The sequence below is a fragment of the Bubalus bubalis genome, chromosome X (genome assembly GCF_019923935.1).
Source record: "Bubalus bubalis isolate 160015118507 breed Murrah chromosome X, NDDB_SH_1, whole genome shotgun sequence".
Classification (NCBI taxonomy): domain Eukaryota; kingdom Metazoa; phylum Chordata; class Mammalia; order Artiodactyla; family Bovidae; genus Bubalus; species Bubalus bubalis.
This window is the reverse complement of record NC_059181.1, coordinates 23554212-23579211: the sequence shown is the minus strand read 5'-3', so window position 1 is coordinate 23579211 and position 25000 is coordinate 23554212. Positions and strand designations below refer to the sequence as shown.

Here is a 25000-nt window from a genome sequence, read left to right as displayed (position 1 = left end):
CCAGCAGTCCTCACCAATGTGATCACCCTCATGCCTCCAAGGATGTGAGCTCCTAAGGGCATGGACCGTGTGTAACCCCTCTCCACTGTGGGGACCCAGGCCAGAGCCGGGCTTGTGGTTGGCCCTCAAGGAAGGTTTGTAGAAGGAAGGGATTCATGGAACCTGTCTCCCACCTCTCACTGAGCCTCAACATATAGGCTAATGACACTAGTCTTGGAAATGATTTCTAATGTTTCCTGTGTATATCTACCCCATGGCAGACTGGCTCTGGGGTCAGACTGTATTTGGTCTCAAATTCAGTTCTGCCACTTAAAGGATTGGGTGACCTTGGACACAATGCTTAATTAACCTATTCATACCTCAATATCTTCATCTGTAAAAATGAGAAAAATAAACCTCTCAGGAATGCTGTAAAGATAATGAGTTAGTATATATGTGGCACTCTCCCAATTTATTCCCACCCCCCAAACCCTGGTTAAGTATACATTTATTTTCTATATCATGACTCTACTTCTATTACTTGTTTTGTTAATACATTCATTTGTACCCTTAAAAAAAAAGATTCCACATATAAGTGATATATGATATTCATCTTTCTGTGTCTGACTTACTTCATTCAATATGAAAATCTCTAGGTCCATCCATGTTGCTGTAAATTGCATCATTTCATTCTTTTTTAAGGGTGAGTAATATTCCATCTCTCTCTCTCTCTCTCTCTCTCTCTCTCACACACACACACACACATATACATAACTATATATAAAATAGACACATAATAAGAACCTGCTGTAGAGCACAGGGAACTCTACTCAATACTCTGTAATGACCTATGTGGGAAAAGAATCTTAGAAAACATGAAGTGGATACATGTATAACTGATTCACTTTCTGTGCACCTGAAAGTAACATTGCAAATCAACTATAATCCAATAAAAATTTAAAAAATATAACACATGAGCATATGGAAAGCACCAGCACTATGAATGGCACACCCTGTATGTCACTAATAAATGACATATTCCGTACTTTCCCAACTAGAGCGCAGCTTCTGGAGGGTTTGAATTTCTACACAGTTGCAAAACCCAATGCCATGCCCTCAACAGGTGCTCTAGAAAGTTTATAAGGAATATGTTTAAACTCGAACTATGAACACCCCCTTTTAATGGATGCATTAAACTGCTATTTCTACTGTTTTAGTTAATATATGCCTTTAAAATTTCAGTATCCTTCAATTTCTACACACCTTTATGTCTTATATAAATTATTAGTCTTGATTAGTATCAAGATTAATCTCAAAAAGATTGAGATATGCTGTTTTTTCTGTCACCCAAATTGGTTTTCTGCCCATTTTATTTGCATTATTTATGCTTTTTCTGTAAATATAGAACAAGAGAGGGTGAAAAAATACTGGTTTGCCAACTCCAATGTACTTCTTTGCAAAGGAAATTATTTCCATAGGCTACAGAAATAACTTATTTGGATTACTTCAATTAGTTCTAATACAAAACATTGCCACCACTTCATTAATCAGCTGCTTGTGAGGGTTACTTTTCCAAGAAGTCTTTTTAGTAATTTGATTAGAAAGAATGGTAGTGCACATTATCATCTGATTCAGTATGTCCATCAAGTAGACAATTTACAGTGAGTTCTTGATAACGATGGGCTTATTTTAAAAAAGCCACACAGACAGCAATTTCTTCATTTTATAATCCTAGTCCTATTTTTTGGTGAAGATGAAGTTATTTTTCAAAGTCTTTGGCAGCACACGGTGCTGAATAAGCATCAGGAACTATTTCAATGCTTTAAGAGGCATTTCACTCTTTGCCTCTCCCCACAGACCCCCCCCCCCCAACGAATGATGCAGTAATTAAAACCTAATTATTATCTTCATTTTAAACAAAACCTAAAGTGAATACCAATTAATAACAACATACTAATGAGCATCTGCTGTGATGAAATTGAATATGAATGTGCTGCAAATTTCGGGTAATTTATTTTTTTTTAGGGAAGTGCCACTGGTCGCATTCTGCTGTTAGAAGATTATATAGAATGTACACCATTTTCTATCAAGTCATTCTGCACATGGCAATTTCCATCTTAGGAGATAGGGCTGGCTTTAATGCTACAGATGTTGAAATACCCAAACATTGGTCATGTTGTCTTCACTGGGACTGAGGACAATTTTAGGATTCTACCTTGAATTTATTGCCCTCTCTTCAGAAGTTTTCCTTTTTTAAATGCTGTATTTCAAGGTTAACCTCATGCCAAAAAGGCCCCACAAAAGACCCAAAAGATTTCAATTAGCCCCCATGCTACATATAATCATGTATTAACATCACGATGAGAAATGTAAATATAAATTTCTAACTAGAAGAAATAATAATATAAAAATAAGGTTGGTAAGTCACTTTGGATTTCACCAGAGCTATAAAATGGCCTAGAAACATTTATGTAAGTAAGAGAAACCCTTGATATCTGGAAGTATTGAGGTAGTTAACTTTGTTCAGATTCATTCACATTACTAACATCACCACACCAAGAAGCAAAACGTGGAGACAGAATGAGGTTCTGCATATTACAGTTTCAACCTCCATATCTATAGTAAGAATGAGTAGGGCAAGATCAGTGTTTTTCAAGTATGTTCAATTCATGTGCCTTGGAGGCTTCTCCAAATGTTTGATTCTGATTTCACTGATTATATATTCACTGTAAAAAATTCAAGACAGGTGTATTCACATGTACTACCTCCCAAATTTTAAGACATGTAAGATCCCAACATATTAGCTGGTGTTCTCACTGAAAAATAAGTTATAAGCTATAAAAATCTCATCTTTTTTATAGTTGGGAATTCTGCATGAAATCTTATTTGGATAAAAGGGTTTCCTAGATTAGTGAGTTTTCTAGGGTTTCTTTCTTGATTTAAACTGAACTGAAAACTACTTTGACTTTCTTTCCCTGGCACATTCACCCAAATATATCTAATCTGGCTAAAATAAAAATTCTCTACCACTTCCCAACCCATCCACAAAAATTTGGCAAAACTGAAATCTAGAATGTTTGGTCAGCTTTCCAATATTCTTATTAACTGGCACCAAAGGGTCTATGATGAGCAATATCAACAGCTACTAAAATAAAATAAATGCACATGGCTACTGTAAATAAAGTGATGCAGCATTTAGGACAAAAACTTAACTGTATAATCTGACCTGGCTGTTAAGGTGTACTCTGGCTTTGGTGACATCTCAGAACAAGTTCTGCCTCAGATGGACAAGACAGGAGAAGGCTGTCATAGCTGATACAAGCCAAGCCAAAGTCAGCCTCCCTTCACACCACTACCCACCAAGCACATAAGAAAGACTGCTGTGCATTCATTCAACAAATTGAGCATCTAAAATAGGCCAGACACTATTCCAGCTGCTAAGGCTACACCAGAGAAAGAGAAATAGGATAAGATCACAGGAGCTTATAGCCTGGTGTGGGTGTGACTTTTCCAACACTACATTGCAGTCAAATGTGGATATTTCATTTATCTACCCGCTTCTCACAGTAGCTGCTCTCTGTAACTTTTTAATGGCATGTTTACCTTGCATTTCCTAACAGAATTATTTGAGTATTTTAATTCTTACATTACAGAGAGGTCTCAGATGATTATACTCATTTTTAAATTTGCGTCCCTTGCCTTTATATAATAATGTTAGGCTTTTCAAAGTATTCAGTCCTCACAAAAGTTCTGTCAGGTAGGTGGGAAGTTAAAATTATTGTCCCTATTTGACAGAGCTCATCAAAGGTGAAGTCACCTGTTCATGATCCCAGATCTGGTCAGTGAACGGAGCACTAATGGCCAGTTTGCAAACCTCTTAGAAAAACCAGTGGAGTCAAAATTAGAATGACAGTTTGTGACTAGAATCAATATTTTTTATTGCCAAATGGCATCTTAAATCTTTGCCTGAAATGCTGATATAGGATTATCTGAGGTACAATTTTAAAGTCCATATGTGCATGCTATTTAAAGTGAACAGAGATTTCCCAAATGTTATCAATGTGTTAAATCACTGTGCTAAAGGAGAGGGTTGAAGAAGTTTAGCATGATGCATTAATATGCATTTGACACTTTCCCGTTTTCAGCTCCATCTCCCAAGCATTATGCTTTCTCCCATTTGATCTTCAATAAATGAACTAGCCATTCTGATTATCCTCATTTTACAGATAAGGAAGCTGAGACTCAAAAAGGTTATGGGACTTGCCCTAGGTTATGCAGCTAGTAAGGGGCAGAGCCAAGACTTGTTCCCAGGTTTTCAATGTCCAAGCCCCTTGATCTTTGTCATATGCCACTTTTCATTCATACAATTTCAACAATGTCATTCTGTGTGTTAATCAGTTCTTTTGTGGCTAGTTTTCAACCTGAAATACTCAGTGCACCAGAGAAGCAGTGTATTATAAGCACCTGGTACCTCACTCACACTGTTAGGCTACAGTGATGCCATGTTTAGGGCACAGCTCACTATGAGTAAAAGCGGCAGGAGCACAGGGCCAAAAGCAAAGGGCATTGGCTTGGGGGCTGGAGGTGCAGACTGCAAGGAGAAACTGACCAAGCCAAGTCAAAAGTTTTCCAACGTGTATCATGGTTGAACTGGGGACCTAAAGTCTAACTGTGTCAATTTAATTTTCTAATTTTTGCTCTCCTTCATTCTAAGATGCACCTTTCAGAAAATGTACCTTTGAGCAGAAAGATATAAAAATCTAAGTTCTTAAAAGTTTATGTTCCACACAGATCTCTGTGCACGCACTTCAGAAAAAATTTTTATGGGTTTAGAAATTCCTTTTAGAACATAAAGAAGCTTTCCTTTTCTGTTTTACAAATTGAAAAACTGAGGCTCGGAGAAATGAAGATGGGGCAGATGCACCCCATCAAAGCACTGTTACCAGGATTACATGACATAATATGTGTGAAACATTTAGTACACTACCTGACATACAGTGAGCGCTAACTAACTGGTAGTGAGTCTTTTAACTTTTTCTTAGCTATGAACACTTGCCTTTGGGAAGTTTCCTGAAGTAAACCAAGTAGGCACCTGCAAGAACTTGACATTTTTTTCTCCTTTTTAATTTTGTGAACTTCATTCAAAAGCCAAGGCCAAACAATATACTCTTATGATTCTAAGTAAAAGTCACTGATTATGTAAGCAAATTTTTAAAAAAGGAAGGGTGGTAGGATTTCAGTACCAATCACTGTAAAAAAACGAAGACTTGATTTCTCTCTCTCCTATAGGCTGAAATAGGATAAAGTATTTCCTCGCTTTTAATCTCTTTACAACTAATATATAGCAGTTCTGTTTATTTTTAAATTTTTTTGATGTGCACCATTTTAAAAGTCTTTATTCAATTTGTTACAACACTGCTTCTGTTTGATGCTTTGGTGTTTTGGCCGTGAGGCATGTGGGATCTGAGTGCCCCACCAGAGATCAAACCCCTGCCTCCTGTATGGGAAAGTGAACTCTTAACCACTAGACTGCCAGGGAAATCCCAGTAGTTCTGTTTAAAGTACTGTAATCTCCTTGAGGATAGACATCCTATCATAAATACCTCAGGACTCCCAAGATCCTGGCATAGGGAGGATGAAGACGCCAAAAACATAAGTTCTTTAGAAGAAAAGTTCTAAGTAAAGCCAAGGCATTGTAAGCTGTTAAATGTGAAAATACGAGATAAGGCAAGTATGGTGTGGTTGTTAACAGCACAGACTCTGGAACCAGTATGGGTTCAAATTCTGCCTCTAACATTTAGCAGATATGTGATCTTGGGCAAGGCATCGAAAACTACACTCTCCACCTCCTTATCTGTAAAACAAGGATGACAACAGTGCCTCAAACAGTAGCATATGTTTGCTTTACATCTTTTTTGGGGGTTGAATTTAGCTACAAAAAGCCCTTACTGTATCTTGATAGTCTTGTCTTTCTTCTACTGTCTCTGTATATAAGCCTATAATGAGGTTATACACCTTATAAGCTATTAGAAGACAGAAATTGTAGCTACGAATGCAGTTTTAAAACGATAGTCACAGAATATCACAGGCTCACATATCAGTAAACTTAAAAAATGATGCTGACCTGTGGCGGATTCATTTCGATATTTGGCAAAACTAATACAATATTGTAAAGTTTAAAAATAAAATAAAATTTAAAGAAAAAAGAGAAAAAAAATGATGCTGAGGAATATTCAAGAAAGCGTGCAGTGCTTTTTGTTTTGTTTGTTATTGTTGGAGGTCAGTTACTACTTTAACGGAAGTCGAAGAGGCAGATTTTGGAGAGAACTTCGCTGACTACTTTCAATTTTTCTTTCTGGTATAAGGTCTCATCTTAATGATAAAACAGTAAATGCACCCAACAGTGGTTAACAGTGTGGATTCTGGAGTCTGACAGGCTCTCTCCTTCAAATCCTGGCTGTGACATTTATTGGAGGTAAAGTCCTAGGATGAGCAACCTCTCCAAGCCTCAGTTTCTTCATCTGTAAAAGACCCATGCAACTATTGTGAGGATTAAATTGAATAATGAATATGAAGTATCTGGCACAAGTGGTGGCACTAGTGGTAAAGGACCTGCCTGCCAATGCAGGGGATATAAGAGACATGAGTTTGATCCCTGGGTTTGGAAGATTCCCTGGAGGAGGGCATGGCAACCCATTCCCATATTCTTGCCTGGAGAATCCCATGGACAAAGAAGCCTGGCGGGCTATGGTCCATAGGGTTGCAGAGTTGGACACGAATGAAGTGACTTAGCATAGCACAAGTGTATAGTCTGGCACATGGTAAGCACTCAGTTTGCCTTAGTTATCATTTAAGTGTTATACTCAATAACACTCTTGCTTGATTCTAAGACACCTCTCATCACTTTGAATGTTTCTGAAACAAAGATTTGTCTTATGAACTGTTGTCTTTGCTAAAAATTTTCTTTTCCCCTGAAATGCTGTTACTATATCAGTGGTGTCTTATAATTGATGCCACCATAGAAGAGAAAAATACATTGGGTATAAACAGACTTAACATTTATGCCCTCCTTGTTCTCCTAGTTCATTAGTTAAGATTCACTTCTTGTTACTATTCAGTTCAACTGGTCAGACTATGTTTGGTCATGATGATGTTCTAGTCGTCTTAGTCAATGAAATAAATCCATATATTTTACATCTAACATAGCCATTAGGCTTTAAGGCCATAGACTCCCCATGCTAACCACCCATTATCAAAATACAAGATAAGAAGAAGTAATTCTTTTACTGATATGGTCTGGAATTTCTATAGGAAATTTCAGGTAGCTAATTTAGGTACTAAAACTCATTACACATCCAAAAAACACATGGTAGATGTCTTATGATTTTGTTTTTGATGTTTTGTACAAGAACCTATTCAGTAACAAGTCACTATAGTTATACTTTTCAAATGTCAGTAAATTAATTTTGACAATGAAAAAAAGTAACAAAGGGAGTATTAATATACATGCACATGTAATTCACTAATTTCTCTTCTAAATTCTTCCAGCTTGCCAGAATTATATTAGAACCACAAAAACAGAGCCAATAAAAACTAGTTTGGCTGCTCTTTGCCCTTTCTTTCTACACTGCATTAGAAATTACAGTCTTAGACATTTGTTTAATTAGAAACTAGGCTTGCTTGTATTCAAGACCTGGTCTTTTCTACTGAAAGCTTACCTAGGCCACCTTCTACTTACAACAGGAAACCAAACCATTCCATACAGAGGTGTCAAAACAAGCAAAGCACAAACTGGCTAATGGACTTTCCCAGGAACAAAATGCATAACCATCGATGTGTTCTCTCTTGACTACTTTCTCCTAAAAGGAAGGAAACTAGTAATTTCTTGTAACTTAAAGAAAAAGATTTGTAATCTAGGAAATTATATCTGGTAAAATGAGAAAAACAGAAACAAAAATCCTATCCAGGCTCTATACACCTAGGTCTCAAATCATGGGGTGTCCTTTGATAATATATCCCACTCATGTCCTCTCTCCTCCTTTAAAAACTGTCCTCAGGTTCCTGGGATTGGCTTCATCCCAGCTGCAACAGACTGAGACGGTATTCTACTGTTTTTCTGTCTTAACTCACATGCTTTATCATACTCTATCTGGGGTTTGCACAGAAAGTTCAAGGATTAACAATGAACCTTCCTAAACCTATGTTACACCTGCATCTTCTGCATCCTGAGCAGGCGGCACTGATATGAAAAAGTATCTTCTTTCTTCTGCATTCCTGCTGACTCCACTTGTTCTGTAATCCTTGAAGACTGTAACAGAAGTATCTTGATTTGAACTCCAGCAGGTCTGTTTCTCTCAAATCATTTGTCAACACTCACCTATGTTACTTGAGTCACCGCCGATATACACACTGTGGTGCTCAATTATTCAGATGCAGTTGGTTCACTTCCTTGTTCTTCCCTTTTCTGGCTTTGGGCCAGTTCACTTCTCAGCAGTTTTTCAACCAGTAAAGTGAGAAAAAGTAACACATCTTCCTGAAATATAGTACTGGCATATAGTAGGTATTCAATAAACGCTGTTCCAATATCGAGTAAATAAAGCATTAAATCAGGCAAAGTTTTGTTTTGTTTTTTAAGCAATACTAAAGACTTGGATGGGAAGTGGAGATGACTGGTTAAAAATTTAAGTTCTCATTATTTGTGAATTTCATCTGCCCAGGTGAGTGGTTTACCAACATTTTCTCAGCAATTGAACTACTGTTATACATGAACTTTAACAGAGCAATCTCATAAATAAAACAGATAAAAGTAGAAATACTCCAGCGGTATCTTTGAATAAGGTCAGGGCCCTCACCCATAGAACACAATTTCAAACTCTTTTTAATGCTAATAAAATCCCAGGATGTATATGCAGGATGTAGGAGCTAGAGTCCTAGGTTCTCCAAATAGGCCCATTAGTTTTGTGAAGAAATGAAAAGGGCCAATTCATATATCATCAGCTGAAGATAAAGATATGGATTTGCTAAGCCTAATACGCGTGTATGCTAAGTCGCCTCAGTCGTGACGACTCTTTGCGACCCCATGGACTGTAGCGTACCAGGCTCCTCTTCCATTGGATTCTCCAGACAATACTGGAGTGGGTTGCCATTCCCTTCTCCAAGGGATGTTCTCGACACAAGGACTGAACCTGGGTCTCATGCACTGCAGACAGATTCTTTACCATCTGAGCCACCAGGGATATGGAACAGTGTAAATCACAACCATTATAAAAGAAAAGAAAAGAAAGCATGTTTATTGGAATATTGACCCCCTTTAAAGTTGGCATTAAGTGGGCAGAAGTCTGGAGGCAGCTGGAGCATTCAGTCATGCACAGGCCTGTAGGAGGTCCTGCCCACCAATATGACTACACCATAATCTATTCCACCTCATTCAGAAACACTGTGTAAGAGTTGTGAAAGTAAGATAACCTTAACCAGTAATTTCAAACCAGGAGAACAAAAGGAACATGATTGAAACTAATTTACATTTTCAATTACTACAAAAATTTCGAATCTATGCTCTTCTTTTTGTGGTCTGTTTGTTTTTAAACGATTACCTTTACCTGACAGGAAGGGCATGCTCGTGAAAGGGGTTCCAGAACGCTGGCAATGAGGAGATGAAGAGAAAACAAACCAGCTCTCCATGAAGCTATGTATCCCTCAATAAACAAGACAGAAGAATGGTAACTATAAGCAAATACATGCCTATACTGCTTGAAAGAAAATAGAGCTTCCTGAGGTCCATCATCGTTTTTAATGATTACGTTAAAAAATATTTATTTGTCTGCATCAGGTCTTAGTTGTGGTACATGGGCTGCAGAGCTTGCAGGGCTCAGCAGTTATAGCACGAGGGTCTACTTGCTCTGAGGCATGTGGTATCTTAGTTCCCTGATCAGGGATAGAACTGAATTGCTTGCATTGCAAGGTGTATTCTTAACCACTGGACCACCAGGGAAGTCCCCTACCATTGTTTTTAAAAACAAAAAAACATGCTGCTCTAAAATCCAGAATTTCCTATTCAAAACTTTGTCATGTTTTCAAGGCTTTACTTTATAATTTAAATAGTTAGAACTTGCATATGGCCTGCCACTCCCAAATCTATCCCATCCCAAAAGCTGGGCTTAGGAAAGACCTTCCTTTGTTTTTACTTTAGCAAAATGAGAATATTAATGTCTTGTTCCTCAAAAGAGATTTTTGTCATAACTTGATATTTTCTCCTTGTGTAGATTTCTTGACAAAAAGCGTTGCAGGGGCTCTCAATCACATATCTATTATATTTATGTGAACTGTGTTTACAAGGTGGCAGGAGTTGGGACTTATTGTCATGTAACCTCAATGCCAGATATTTAATTCATCTAACTTGTGTAAAAGGAGCTCCCTTAGTTCTATGTCTCCACATATATTCCTGTATTTGAAAAGATTTATTCTTGAAGTGGTAAATAAATTCGCCTGCCAATGCAGGAAACACAGGTTCAATCCCTGGGCTTCCCTAGTGACTCAGTGGTATAGAATTTGCCTGCCAACAGGAGACGCTGATTTGATCCTGGCTAGGGAAGATTCCCTAGAAAAGGAAATGGCAACTCACTCCAGTATTCTTGCCTGAAAAATCCCATGGACAGAGAAGACTTGTGGGCTACGGTTCATGGGGTTGCAGAGTCGGAAAAGACTTATCAACTAAACAACAACATCCTCGAAGTAGAGTTATATGTTATCACCAGGCCACGGAAATTTTTCTTTCATTTTTACTTTAAAAAATTTCACAATGAGATTAATTTGGGAGAGTATATATGGTATAGTTCTATTATTTTTAACACATGTAACATCCATGACAACTAGGATACACAACAGTTCCAAAACTGCCTTTTGTTGCCCATTTGTATTCAGACCATTCTCTAATCCACAACAACTACTGGTTCTCCATCATTACAGTTCTGAAATTTCAACAATGCCACTTAAATGGAATTAAACACTATGTGGTCTTTTGAGTCTAGCTTTTTTTCACACAGCATAATAGCTTTGAGACCCATCCAAGTTGCTCTATGTTATCAGTAGTCTTTTCCTTTTTATTGCTAAGTAATACTCCATGGTATGAAAGCACGACACTTTATTCATTCATCCACTGAAGTGTGTTGGGAGTTGTTTCCAGTTTGGGGCTATTATGAATTCAGTTCCTTGGAAACATTTCTGCACAGATTTTTACATGGTTATAATTTTTCATATCTCTAGGGTAAATACCCAAGAGGATTCCTAGGTCATACAGAAAGTATATATTGATCTTTATGAGAAACAAACTGTTTTTCAGACTGGCAGCACCATTTTACATTTCCACCAGCAAAGTAAGCATGAAGCTTCCTGTTGTTCCACGTCTTCACAAGCACTTGGTACTGTCAGTATTTTGTATTTTAACCATTCCAGTAAGTATGGAGTGCTATCTTGTCAAGGTTTCAATTTGTATTTCCCTGATGCTAATAATGAAACAACTTTTCACATTCTTATCTGTCATCCTTATGTTCTCTGTGGTAAAGAATCCATTTAAGTCTTTTGTTTATTTTTAAATTGGAGTGGTTTTCTTTTAACTGAGTTTTGAGAGTTCTTTATATATATACTAGACACAGGTCCCTTGTTGGATATGTGATTTGTAAACATTTCTTCCAAGTTTATGACTTGTCATTTCTATCCCTTAATAGTGTCTTTCCGAGTAAGTTTTTATTTTGATGAAGTTCAAGTGATTTTTCCTTTTTTAAATTGATCATTTTTATCTCATGTTTAAGAATTCTTCACCTAATCTGAGGTCATGAAGATTTTCTCTTATGTACTACTTCTTAAAGTTTATAGTTTTGCACTTAGAGCCATGATATACTTTGTTAATATTTGTATAAGGTAAGATTTTAGCTCAAAGTTTATTTTTTCTGCATGTGAATGTCCAACTTTTTCCAACATCACATGTTGAAAGGGCTATTCATTCTTCATTAAATTCTTTTGAATCGCTGTTAAAAATCGAATGGCCAAACTTGTTTGAGTCTATCTATTCTGTGGGTCTAGGTTTCTATCCATTTGCCAATTTTATACTGTTCATATCTGTAGCTTTAAGTCTTACAATTGATAATTGATTCCTCCAACTTAATTTTTTTTCAATTATGAATTTACTTCCTTTAACAAATATAGGACTATGGAGGTAATCCATTTCATCTTGGATGAATTCTTATAGTTTCCGATTTTTGAGGAATTGGTCCACTACTCTTAAATTGTCAAATATGTTTAGTATTCCCCGATCCTTTTTAAAATCTGCAGAGGCCTAGTATTCTGGATAGTGCCAATTTGTATCTTTACTTTTTTAAAATCTCTGTCAGCCTTGCTAGATGCTTATCAATTTTATTGATATTTTAAAACATTCATGTTTTTGTTTCATTGATTTTCTCTATTCTTTCAGTTTAACTAATATATCTTCACTATCTCTTTTCTTCTGTTTATTTTGGGCTTATTTTGCTCTGCTTTTCAAAAAATTTTCTGAAAGTGGAAACTCACATTATTGATTTGACACCATTCTTTTCCTCTAATACAAACATTTAATGCTATGAATTTCCCTCTAAGTACTGCTTTAGGTGCATCATCCTACTGTACAGTTTTTTACTTTTCCCCTTTGAACCTCACCTGATTCTGACAGCATGATTATTTAATAGTTAACTGCCAAATGAACAGACTTATATTACCAACTGGGTCAATAAACAATCCCTGGACACTTACTACTTGAGTATTTTACAGATTTTGTGTGTCTATGATGCATAAATATTGGTAATTGGTCTACTCTGCATTACAATAGGCACCATAGTATATACACTGTCTCAATCATTGTTTGATATGTTGCATTTTCATTTTCACTCGGTTCAAAATATTTTCTAATTTTCCTTGGGACCTTTTTTTGACCGTTGGGTTATTTAGAAGTGTGTTGTTTAATTTCCAAGAACTTAGAGAGTTTCTGGTTACTTTTCTCTTAATGACTTCTAGTTTAATTCCATTATGGCTACAGAATATACTTCGTATGATTTCAATTATTTTAAATTCATTAAGGTTGTTTTTATAATGCAGAATATAGTCTATCATATAGTCTATCTTGTTGAATGTTCCATGTACACTTGAAAAGAATCTTGATCATGCTATCAACAGGTGGAGTGTTCTGTACATATCAATTAAATCCCGTTGGTTGACAGTTCTTCTATATCCTTGCTGATTTTTTGTCCAGTATTTCTATCAATTACTGAAAGAGGAGTGTTAAAAGTTGCCAAGTATAATTATGGATTGTCTGTTTCTCCTTTCAGTTCTGCCAGTTTTTGCTTCAGGTGCCACCATTTTGAGGCACTGCTGTTAGGTACATACGATTTTGGGTTGTTTTCTCGTCTTAGTGAATTAGCTCTTTTATCATTATGTAAAATCCCTCTTTATTATGAGTAATTTTCTTTGCTCTGAAGTCTAATTTTCTGCTTTTAACATAGCCACTCTTTCTTTTCATTGGTGTTTGCATGGTATATCTTTTGCCATTTTCTCCCATAACCTACCTATACCATTATATTTGAAGTTAGTTTCTTGAAGACATTTTATAATACTTGCATCATTAAAAAGTACATTCTGATAATTTCTTTTAATTGGTATAAACACATTTAGAACATCTGCATTTAATGCAGTTATTGATATGTTTGGATTTGGGTGTACTATTTTATTATTTGTTCTGCTTTTCCTTTCTCTTTTCTATTTCCTGCCGACTTTGGGGTTATTCAAACATCTTTTTATTATTTAATTAATTGTGGTTTTGACAACATCTTTTTGTAAAGTTCATCATTAAGGATGAAAATATATATAATTTAGAATTAAAAATTTACCACGTAAATGTAATACATGGTAAAAATTTACCATGTAAAAACCCACATAGGTCCCTTTTCCCTCCTTCCTTTGATGTTGTAGTTGTCTCATAAATTAGACCTACACACACTGAAAACTGGTAGAAAATGCTATAATTTTTGCTTTCACCTATCAAAAATATTTCAAGTAACTCAAGAAAAATAGTTATTATATTTACCATTTCCTTTTCCTTCCTTCTTTTTTCTTTTTAATTAATTATTTATTTTTGGCTGTGCTGGATCTTTGTTACTATGGGGGCTACTATTCGGTTGCAGTGCTTGGGCTTCTCACTGCAGTTGCTTCTCTTGTTGCAGAGCACAGGCTCTATGGCATGTGGGCTTCAGTAGCTGTGGCTCAGAGGCTCAAGAGCACAAGCTAGATGGTTATGGCACACAGGTTTAGTTGCACCATGGCATGTGAGATCTTCCCAGATCAGGGACTGAACCTGTGTCTCCTGCATTGGCAGTCGGATTCTTTATTGCTGAGCCACCAGGGAAGCCCTTTTCCTTCATTCTTGATGTTCTAGGTATCTTTCCAGTATCATGTCCCTTCTGTCTGAGTAACTTAGTTCAACAATTCTTTCAGAGTAGGTCTGCTGACAACGAATTCTCTTACCTTTCCCTCATCAGAAAATGTCTTTTTCCTTCACTCCAAAAGATTTTGGGGGGGCTAGATTAAAAACTCCAGTACTGTTGCCTGGAAAATCCCATGGATGGAGGAGCCTGGTGGGCTGCAGTCCATGGGATCGCTAAGAGTCGGACACGACTGAGCGACTTCACTTTCACTTTCCACTTTCATGCATTGGAGAAGGAAATGGCAACCCACTCCAGTGTTCTTGCCTGGAGAATCCCATGGACGGAGATTCCTGGTAGGCTGCAGTCCATGGGGTTGCACAGAGTCGGACACGACTGAAGCGACTGAACAGCAGCAGCAGATTAAAAACAGTGAGTTGATAATCTTTTAGCACTTTAAAAACACTGTACTACTTCCTCTGGCCTCCACATTGTTTCTGATAAGAAATATGTCATCATTTGAATCATTTTCCCTTATGCATGCTTTGTGACCCTGTAGACTGTAGCTCACCAGGCTCCTCCGTCCATGGGATTTTTCAGACAAGAATACTGCTACTGCTAAGTCACTTCAGTCATGCCTGACTCTGTGCGACCCCATAGACGGCAGCCCACCAGGCTCCCCCGTCCCTGGGATTCTCCAGGCAAGAACACTGGAGTGGGTTGCCATTTCCTTCTCCAATGCGTGCAAGTGAAAAGTGAAAGTGAAGTCGCTCGGTCGTGTCTGACTCTTCGCGACCCCAAGGAGTGCAGCCTACCAGGCTCCTCCGTCCATGGGATTTTCCAGGCAAGAGTACTGGAGTGGGGTGCCATTGCCTTCTCCGGACAAGAATACTAGAGTGGGTTAATATTTCCTCCTCCAGAGGATATTCCCAACCCAGGGATAGAATCCATGTCTCCTACATTGGCAGACAACAAATACTCTACCACTGAGGCACCTGGGAAGTACATTTTCTCTTACAAAACACCATTTTTCTGATGGTTTTTAAAACTTTTGCCCCCTCTAACACACACACACACACACACACACACACACACACAGAGTTAGATTATGATGTGTTCCAGAGTGAATTTCTTAGGGTATACCCTGATTGGGATTCATTGAGCTTTCTGAATCTGTCAGTTTGTCTTTTGTCAAACTTGGTAAAGGTTCACATTATTTCTTCAAATATTTTTTTTCAGCCTGGTGCTTCTCCTCCTTTTTTGGATTCCAATGATATGAATGTTAGACTGTATTATTGTCTCACAGGTCCCGGAGGCTCTGTTCTGCCTAACCCCTTTGTCTTTTTCTACCTCTCCTTTAGACTGGATAATTTGTACTGATCTATTTTTGAGTTCACTGGCTGTTTCCTGTGTCATCTCCATTCTGCTACTGAGCCTACTCAATGAGTTTTTAAACTTTGGTTATATTTTTTGGTTCTAATATATTTATTTGGCTCTTTTTTACATCTATTTCTTCTGTCATATAACTCTAACAGCATCATTTCAATCTTGACTTAGGATTTCTGACCCCTGCCCCGCCCCGCCCCATGCAAGTTGTGCTTTTTCTTCTTCTACCAGGTAGTTCTGAACTGAATTTTGGACATTTTGAGTAGCGTGAATCTATGGGTGTTACTTAAATTCTATGGACAACAGTTGATGTATTTGTTTTAGCAGGCAACCGACTTCATTAGGTTTGGGTTATGGATTCCAGCCCACTTTCTCTGGACCGTGGGCCTGATCTCAGTTCACCTTTCAAAACTGTGGCAGTACTTGTTATATTTGTCCCATGTGTACTCCACGCAGAAGTCAATCTGGGTTGTGGTCTTTTACTTCAGTTCTCAAAGTTTTTGATATGCTGATTAGGCTCAGATTCTTTCCTTCCAGACTGGGGTATGAGACCCAAAGTTTACCAACAACTTTATGAGGTCACCTTCCCTGAAGCTGTCTTTGTCTGTGATCTCCCTGGTACCTTTTAGTTCCCAGCCGATAGCCAGAAAGCTGGGTCTTTACTTCTTTCCTCCCTTTCTTAAGAAGGCACAGGTGAGTTGAGTGTTTTGGCTCCTGGTGACTACCACTGCAGCTTTTGTTGCCAACATAAGATTACTTGGGGGCTGGAGCATGAGAATGAAAAATAGAGAGAGAGAGAGAAAAAAAAAAACACCTTCGGGATTCCCATATCTTTTCTAGTAAGGGGATAACCTTACTTCTCTAATATATGTTTGTAACTTTAAGATCTACATAGAAAATTTTTATCTTCTAAGGAGCCTTAGTTTACCATATCTCTTTAGCACTGATGTATTAATTCTATAATATACTGTGACTTTTTAAGAACTTTCGTTTTATTTCAAATCTCTCTGGTTGGTTCCTTATATTGAAGCTGTTTAAGGCCAGAAACCATGACTTCAAAACCTTTTTTACTTGCTACACCCCAGACAAGCAGCATGGAGAAGAGACAATATTCAGTAACCGTTTGGTTGACAGATGTTCCAATTGGTCTTTATAAAAATAAGAATAATTTTGCACAATATGAAAATGAGAAAATAATAATAAAGTAGGGGGAACTTAAGGTGCTAGTTAATCATCAAGGTACAGTTGGTTCCACTACAATGTTTACTTTGAAAATGAGAATTAATTCCAATGCCATTGATATATCAGGAAATAATGTGAACATAATGTGAATTTTATGTCTGCTTCTACAGGATTCTGTCTGTAAGAAACACTAGGTAAATGCAGAAAACTGCATCCAGATGAATCAAGCCACAGAGGAATATATGTAACACACATATACATACACCCCTCAAACACTGACCAGCAACCCCTGTTCACTGAGTGTGTAATAAGCTACACTAACCCACATCTGGTGTTTGTATAATTTTCCTTCCAATTTCAGATAACCTTCTTTCCACCACTTCACCATGACTTATGAGCTGCAACCTTTCTGATGTTCACTTTCACAAGCAAACTTCAAGTCTTTTGCAAGGTAAAATGCTGTATTTATTGTAGTATTTATATATTTCTTAGCTTTTCAAGATATGTAACATCACACCACTGTTTTCATTAGGTTCCTTTATCCCCACGTCCAAGGAGCAGTGGTTGTGCGGGAACAGCAGGGCCAAGAGGAGCTACTAAATGTTCAAAGTCAGGAGGGGCGGCCATGAGGAGATACCCCTCGTGCAAGGTAAGGAGCAGCAGCTGCGCTTTGCTGGAGCAGCCGTGAAGAAATACCCCACGTCCAAGGTAAGAGAAACCCAAGTAAGATAGTAGGTGTTGCGAGAGGCATCACAGGGCAGACACACTGAAACCATAATCACAGAAAACTAGTCAATCTAATCACACTAGGACCACAGCCTTGTCTAACTCAATGAAATTAAGCCATGTCCGTGGGGCCACCCAAGATGGGCAGGTCATGGTGGAGAGATCGATCTGACAGAATGTGGTCCACTGGAGAAGGGAATGGCAAACCACTTCAGTATTCTTGCCTTGAGAACCCCATGAACAGTATGAAAAGGCAAAATGATAGGATACTGAAAGAGAAACTCCCCAGCTCAGTAGGTGCCCAATATGCTACTGGAGATCAGTGGAGAAATAACTCCAGAAAAAATTAAGGGATGGAGCCAAAGTAAAAACAATACCCAGTTGTGGATGTGACTGGTGATAGAAGCAAGGTCTGATGCTGGAAAGAGCAATATTGCATAGGAACCTGCAATGTCAGGTCCATGAATGAAGGCAAATTCGAAGTGGTCAAACAGGAGATGGCAAGAGTGAATGACGGCATTCTAGGAATCAGTGAACTGAAATGGACTGGAATGGGTGAATTTAACTCAGATGACCATTATATCTACTACTGTGGGCAGGAATCCCTCAGAAGAAATGGAGTAGCCATCATGGTCAACAAAAGAGTCCGAAATGCACTACTTGGATGCAATCTCAAAAACGACAGAATGATCTCTGTTCGTTTCCAAGGCAAACCATTCAATATCATGGTAATCCAAGTCTATGCCCCAACCAGTAACGCTGAAGAAGCTGAAGTTGAACGGTTCTATGAAGACCTACAAGACCTTTTAGAACTAACACCCAAAAAAGATGTCCTTTTCATTATAGGGGACTGGAATGCAAAAGTAGAAAGTCAAGAAACACCTGGAGTAACAGGCAAATTTGGCCTTGGAATACGGAATGAAGCAGGGCAAAGGCTAATAGAGTTTTGCCAAGAGAACGCACTGGTCATAGCAAACACCCTCTTCCAAGAACTCAAGAGAAGACTCTACACATGGACATCACCAGATGGTCAACACCGAAATCAGATTGATTATATTCTTTGCAGCCAAAGATGGAGAAGCTCTACACAGTCAGCAAAAACAAGACCAGGAGCTAACTGTGGCTCAGACCATGAACTCCTTATTGCCAAATTCAGACTTAAATTGAAGAAAGTAAGGAAAACCACTAGAGCATTCAGGTATGACCTAAATCAAACCCCTTATGATTATACAGTGGAAGTGAGAGATAGATTTAAGGGCCTAGATCTGATAGACAGAGTGCCTGATGAACTATGGACTGAGGTTCATGACATTGTACAGGAGACAGGGATCAAGACCATCCCCATGGAAAAGAAATGCAAAAAAGCAAAATGGCTGTCTGGGGAGGCCTTACAAATAGCTGTGAAAAGAAGAGAAGTGAAAAGCAAAGGAGAAAAGGAAAGATATAAGCATCTGAATGCAGAGTTCCAAAGAATAGCAAGGAGAGATAAGAATGCCTTCCTCAGCGATCGATGCAAAGAAATAGAGGAAAACAACAGAATGGGAAAGATTAGAGATCTCTTCAAGAAAATTAGAGATACCAAGGGAACATCTCATGCAAAGATGGGCTTGATAAAGGACAGAAATGGTATGGACCTAACAGAAGCAGAAGATATTAAGAAGAGGTGGCAAGAATACACAGAAGACCCATACAAAAAAGATCTTCATGACCAAGATAATCATGATGGCGTGATCACTCACCTAGAGCCAGACATCCTGGAATGTGAAGCCAAGTGGGGTTTAGAAAGCATCACTATGAACAAAGCTAGTGGAGGTGATGGAATTCCAGTTGAGCTAGTTCAAAACCTGAAAGATGATGCTGTGAAAGTGCTGCACTCAATATGCCAGCAAATTTGGAAAACTCAGGTGTCGACAGGACTTGAAAAGGTCAGTTTTCATTCCAATCCCAAAGAAAGGCAATGCCAAAGAATGCTCAAACTACTGCACAATTGCACTCATCTCACATGCTAGTAAAGTAATGCCCAAAATTCTCCAAGCCAGGCTTCAGCAATATGTGAACTGTGAACTTCCAGATGTTCAAGCTGGTTTTAGAAAAGGCAGAGGAACTAGAGATCAAATTGCCAACATCTGCTGGATCATGGAAAAAGCAAGAGAATTCCAGAAAAACATCTATTTCTGTTTTATGGACTATGCCAAAGCCTTTGACTGTGTGGATCACAATAAACTGTGGAAAATTCTGAAAGAGATGGGAATACCAGACCACCTGACCTGCCTCTTGAGAAACCTATATGCAGGTCAGGAAGCAACAGTTAGAACTGGACTTGGAACAACAGACTGGTTACAAATGGGAAAAGGAGTATATCAAGACTGTATATTGTCACCCTGCTTATTAAACTTATATGCAGAGTACGTCATGAGAAACGCTGGACTGGAAGAAGCACAAGCTGGAATCAAGATTGCCGGGAGAAATATCAATAACCTCAGATATGCAGATGACACCACCCTTATGGCAGAAAGTGAAGAGGAACTCAAAAGCCTCTTGATGAAAGTGAAAGAGGAGAGTGAAAAAGTTGGCTTAAAGCTCAACATTCAGAAAATGAAGATCATGGCATCTGGTCCCATCACCTCATGGCAAATAGAAGGGGAAAAAGTAGAAGCAGTGACAGATTTTACTTTCTTGGACTCCAAAATCACTGCAGATGGTGATTGCAGCCATGAAATTAAAAGATGCTTACTCCCTAGAAGGAAAGTTATGACCAACCTAGATAACATCTTCAAAAGCAGAGACATTACCTTTCCAACAAAGGTCCGTCTAGTCAAGGCTATGGTTTTTCCAGTGGTCACGTACGGATGTGAGAGTTGGACTGTGAAGAAAGCTGAGCACTGAAGAATTGATGCTTTTGAACTGTGGTGTTGGAGAAGACTCTTGAGAGTCCCTTGGACTGCAAGGAGATCCAACCAGTCCATTCTGAAGGAGATCAGCCCTGGGATGTCTTTGGAAGGAATGATGCTAAAGCTGAAACTCCAGTACTTTGGCCACATTATGGGCAGAGTTGACTCACTGGAAAAGACCCTGACGCTGGGAGGGATTGGGGGCAGGAGGAGAAGGGGATGACAGAGGATGAGATGGCTGGATGGCATCACTGATTTGATGGACGTGAGTCTGAGTGAACTCCGGGAGTTGGTGATGTACAGGGAGGCCTGGCATGCTGTGATTCATGGGGTCGCAAAGAGTCGGACACGACTGAGCAACTGAACTGAACTGATATTCTTGTTTGAGTCACTGATGAAATTTTGGTGGGTTTCTAACCCATGTGTCTTTTCCATAAAGCATCTGGTTGTCATTTTACATAACTTGGTAATTTTAGAAATACATGTATGGAGTTATAGGAGAGCTGAGTGCAAACAGAGAGGCTGGGAGGGAAGACTGGTCGAAGGACAAGTGTAAGAATAAAAACAAAGGACAGGATATGGACCACACTGCCACTATGTTCTTAATTTCAAAATTTTCCCTCCTTTCTTAGTGGCTACCAAAGATGGTGGAAGGGCAGGTCCTGGCGCTCAATGGCCGAGGCCATCTCCTGGGCTGCCCGGAGGCCATTGTGGCCAAGCAGGTGCTTCTGGGCTAGAAGGCTGTGGTCGTGTGCTGTGAGGGCATCAATATTTCTGGCAATTGCCACAGAAATAAGTTGAAGTACCTGGGTTTTCTCCCCAGGAGGATGAACACCAACCCCTCCTGTGGCACTTCCAAACCCCAGCCGCATCTTCTGGCAGACTGTGCAAGGCATGCTGCCCCACAAGACCAAGCAGGGCCAGGCTGCTCTGGAGCGCCTCAAGGTATTTGATGGGATCCTACGACCCTATGACAAGAAAAAGCAGATGATGGCTCCTACTGCCCTCAAGGTTGTGTCTGAAGCTTACTCGGAAGTTTGCCTACCTAGGGCGCCTGGCTCATGAGGTTGGCTGGAAGTACCAGGTGGTTAACGGCCACACTGGAGGAGAAGAGAAAGGGGAAAGCCAAGATCCACTATCAGAAAAAGAAGCAGCTCACGAGGCTATGGAAACAGGCTGAAAAGAACATTGAGAAGAAAACTAACAAATTCACAGAGGTCCTGAAGCCTCATGGATTCCTAGTCTGAGCCCAATAAAATTGACTGTTTATTCTTCATGCTTGGCCTGGCCTGCCCTTCCTCCATTGCCACCCTAGGATGTGGGGGCCCCCCAGGGGCTGCCATGCAGGTGCCACAAGCAGATCGGGTATAGCTGAGGGGCATTAGTCAGTGTAGGCAGTTCTAAGGGCTGTGCAGGCATCACTGGTCTGCAGCCTATTGATTCATGAGATTTTAAAGACATGAACAGTTGAACAACCAATGCAGTTGCAATATTGGCAGAAGTAAGCTGGAAGACTTAATTGGAAGTGATCCCCATGACTTAAAGGGTGTCTGTTCAAGTTTCCCACGTGGTCAGATACTATACTCTGCAGCTGTTAGGATGTGAAAGAATGCCCAAAAAGTGTCTCTGGAAGAGACATTTCAGCCAAGGGGTCAGAGGCATTGCTTTGTGTCTTCTCTACATTTTGTAATCCCAAACCAATAAATTATTAAAAAAAAAAAGATTTGCCCAAGAAGATTTTCTTTGATCTATAATGATCCAAAAAGAAGAGCAGAGTCTAACACCACTAAACTGGGGTAGCTAATCAAACCAAAGATTAGTTTACTCTAAAGGCTGAACTTCAACTTACTGCTTCAGAGTAGAAATGACACAGCTTCCTAAGGCTGATTTTCCTAATAGAGCATCACTAAATAAGACTGTCTAGCGAAAGGGTACGAGAAGGCGCAGAAGAAACTCAACAATGTCTTTTGCTTCTGCATCTCCAGCTATTCGTAGCCTACCAATCCTTCCAGTCCTAGCTTACATTTCACCTATTCTGTGTAATCATCTCAGCTTTGCCTTTTCTAACCACTTATGTACATGTTTAGACTAAAATTAGTATAGCAGTTGTTAATTACTTCCTGCCATCCCCTCAACACACCTGCATATGGATGAACACACACCCATCTGAGACAATGGTTTGTTCCAGCTGTGATTCTCATGACTTTCAGGGATCTCTCAGTAGGAGTAGGAGTCTGTGGTGTGTCTCTGTGTCCAGGAATTTTACTTCATCAGCTACACTGTGAACTTAAAGTGGAACACAAGTCATTTTCCCCTCAAAAACCTATTAAAAGCAAGGACAGTGCTATGCCATGTGTGTGTTGGGTGGGGTAGTGTGGTTCTGCAGAACATGGTTTGTGTCTTTTGTATGGCACAAGAGTTGGCCATTAAGTCTGTGTTTAGGAAGAACCAGTGATTTGGGTAAGGAGTCTATGCAATTATTAATATTTACCTTGAAAATTACTTTTTTTCGGTGAGTAATTTAAATGTATTAGAATCCAATTCAGAATCAATGACTACAGGAAGGAATCCCTCTGCCATTCACTGTATATAATAACATAAGGTAAACAATGATCTGAATAACAAATTCTATCAGTTCTGGCTTAAAAATTGCATCTAGAATCTAACCACTTCTCATAAGCTCTCCTACTATCCTGTTAGTCAAGCCGCCAGGTCTTTTGCCTGGACCACAGTGTCAAAATAGTTTGCTTAAAGCCAGATCATGGCATTCCTCTGCTCAGAACTCCTCAATAGTTTCCCAGAACTGAAGTCAAAGTCCTCACAATGGTCTATATGGCCCCTCACAGTTGGTATTCCCCTACTGCCTTCCCTGTTACCACTCTCCCCACTGTTCACTCATCTCCTGCCACACCAGCTCCTTCCAATTCCTTAGACGTGTCCAGCAAGCTCTTATCTCAGGCCCTTCACACTTGCTGTCCCATATGCATGGCATGCTTTTCCTCCACCTACCTGCATGGCTCACTGCTCATATTCTTCTGGTCTCTTCTCAATATTGAGAACTTCCCTAACAATCCTATAGAGATTAGCAACCCCCAGTTGCCTCAGTCCTTTCCTCCTTACACAGCTAAATTTTTCTCCACAATACATGTTACCACCTGCCCTGGGCATGTGTGCTAAGTTGCCTCAGTCGTGTTCGACTCTGAGAGCCCATGACCATACTATTGGGCGTTCTATCTTCCCATACTAGAAGGTAAGTTTCATGAGGACAGAGTGTTAGTTTAGTTCCCTGCTATATCCCTAGTGGCTGTAACAATGTTGGCCCAGAGTAGGGGCTCCATAAACTTGCTGAATGAGTTTGGAGTACATAATAAGCAACATTATTTATAACTATGACTCAAAAGCATAAAATGATCTCTGCTTGGCATTCCAAGAGAAACATATCCCATATCAAGGTTATCATCAAGGTTATGTCTAAAAGAGAAAAATACAAAAATTATCAAGGCCACAAGAAAGATTTCAGACTCAGAAATCCTGCTCTGTAACTGGAGTGCTGCCTTAAAATGTAGGAAGCTTTGGAAATCTCAGTTTCTACCATTCAGTTCCTCTACAAAGCCTTCATGATTGTCAACAAATATGTCCTGCACTGCACTGCATCTAAGCAGTGAGGCAAAGAAGGGAACAGTGCAGGACAGTATGGAGAACGTTCACACACAGTGCAGCCTTCCCTGAATTATCTGTCCCCATCTCTGGTGGTCTTCCTGCTGAATGCTGAACTACACGTCCCAAAATGCCTTGCAGGATTCTATGACAGCATTTCAAAGTGCCATTTCCACAAAATAAAATTTGGGGTCTGTGATTAAAGTGAGTCAGTGCGGTGGTGGTAAAGAATGCTCTGCCTCTATTTTGCATAGCAACTCCCACATGTTTACCCAGACTATGTTTGTATTAACCAGGTCTGGCTTTCCAGTGAGTTCCGTGTGTTTCTAAAATGAGAATCAGAGAGCCACACAATGTACAGCCTTAAAAATAAAATTCTGCAGGGTGAGTGAAAGACAATATATCGTCTAAATATAAATTCTAATTTCAGCGTGTGGTTTTGCTATTTTTAATCCCCATGGAATTTCAGACCCCCTTCTGTTAGTAGAAGGCTGTACTACAGCTTATTGGTCACTGATGTGTACTTCAGACATCAAGGCTAATAAATATAAAATCTGAGCTCAAAATGTCTACCTTGAACCTGAGGGGCCAAATATTCCTCTCCAAGGATGAATGTTCGTCTCCTGCTACAATAATAACTTGGAAAACGCACCAAACACTTCACATAAGCTCTGAAGAATTTATCATACATAAAAACAAATCAGCAGGTGAGCCAATGGAGGGGAAATTCTCTTGTAG

The 25000-nt window shown here is 39.2% G+C and overlaps 1 protein-coding gene and 1 pseudogene across 9 annotated transcripts in view; one reads left to right on the top strand and one right to left on the bottom strand.

The window, feature by feature from the left end:
• Positions 1–25000, bottom strand: part of POLA1 (DNA polymerase alpha 1, catalytic subunit) — a 300112-nt gene that overhangs the window by 71685 nt on the left and 203427 nt on the right. Inside the window, exon 37 of one of the 9 annotated variants that reach the window (XM_044937315.2) lies at positions 6206–6500. The exons of the other annotated variants lie outside the window; for them this stretch is intronic. Coding sequence (XP_044793250.1) covers positions 6426–6500 — 75 coding nt within the window. The 3' untranslated portion in view covers positions 6206–6425. Of the gene's footprint in view, positions 1–6205; positions 6501–25000 lie in introns of those variants that run through there. 9 annotated transcript variants of the gene reach the window in all.
• LOC102409681 lies at positions 21250–21852 on the top strand (annotated as a pseudogene).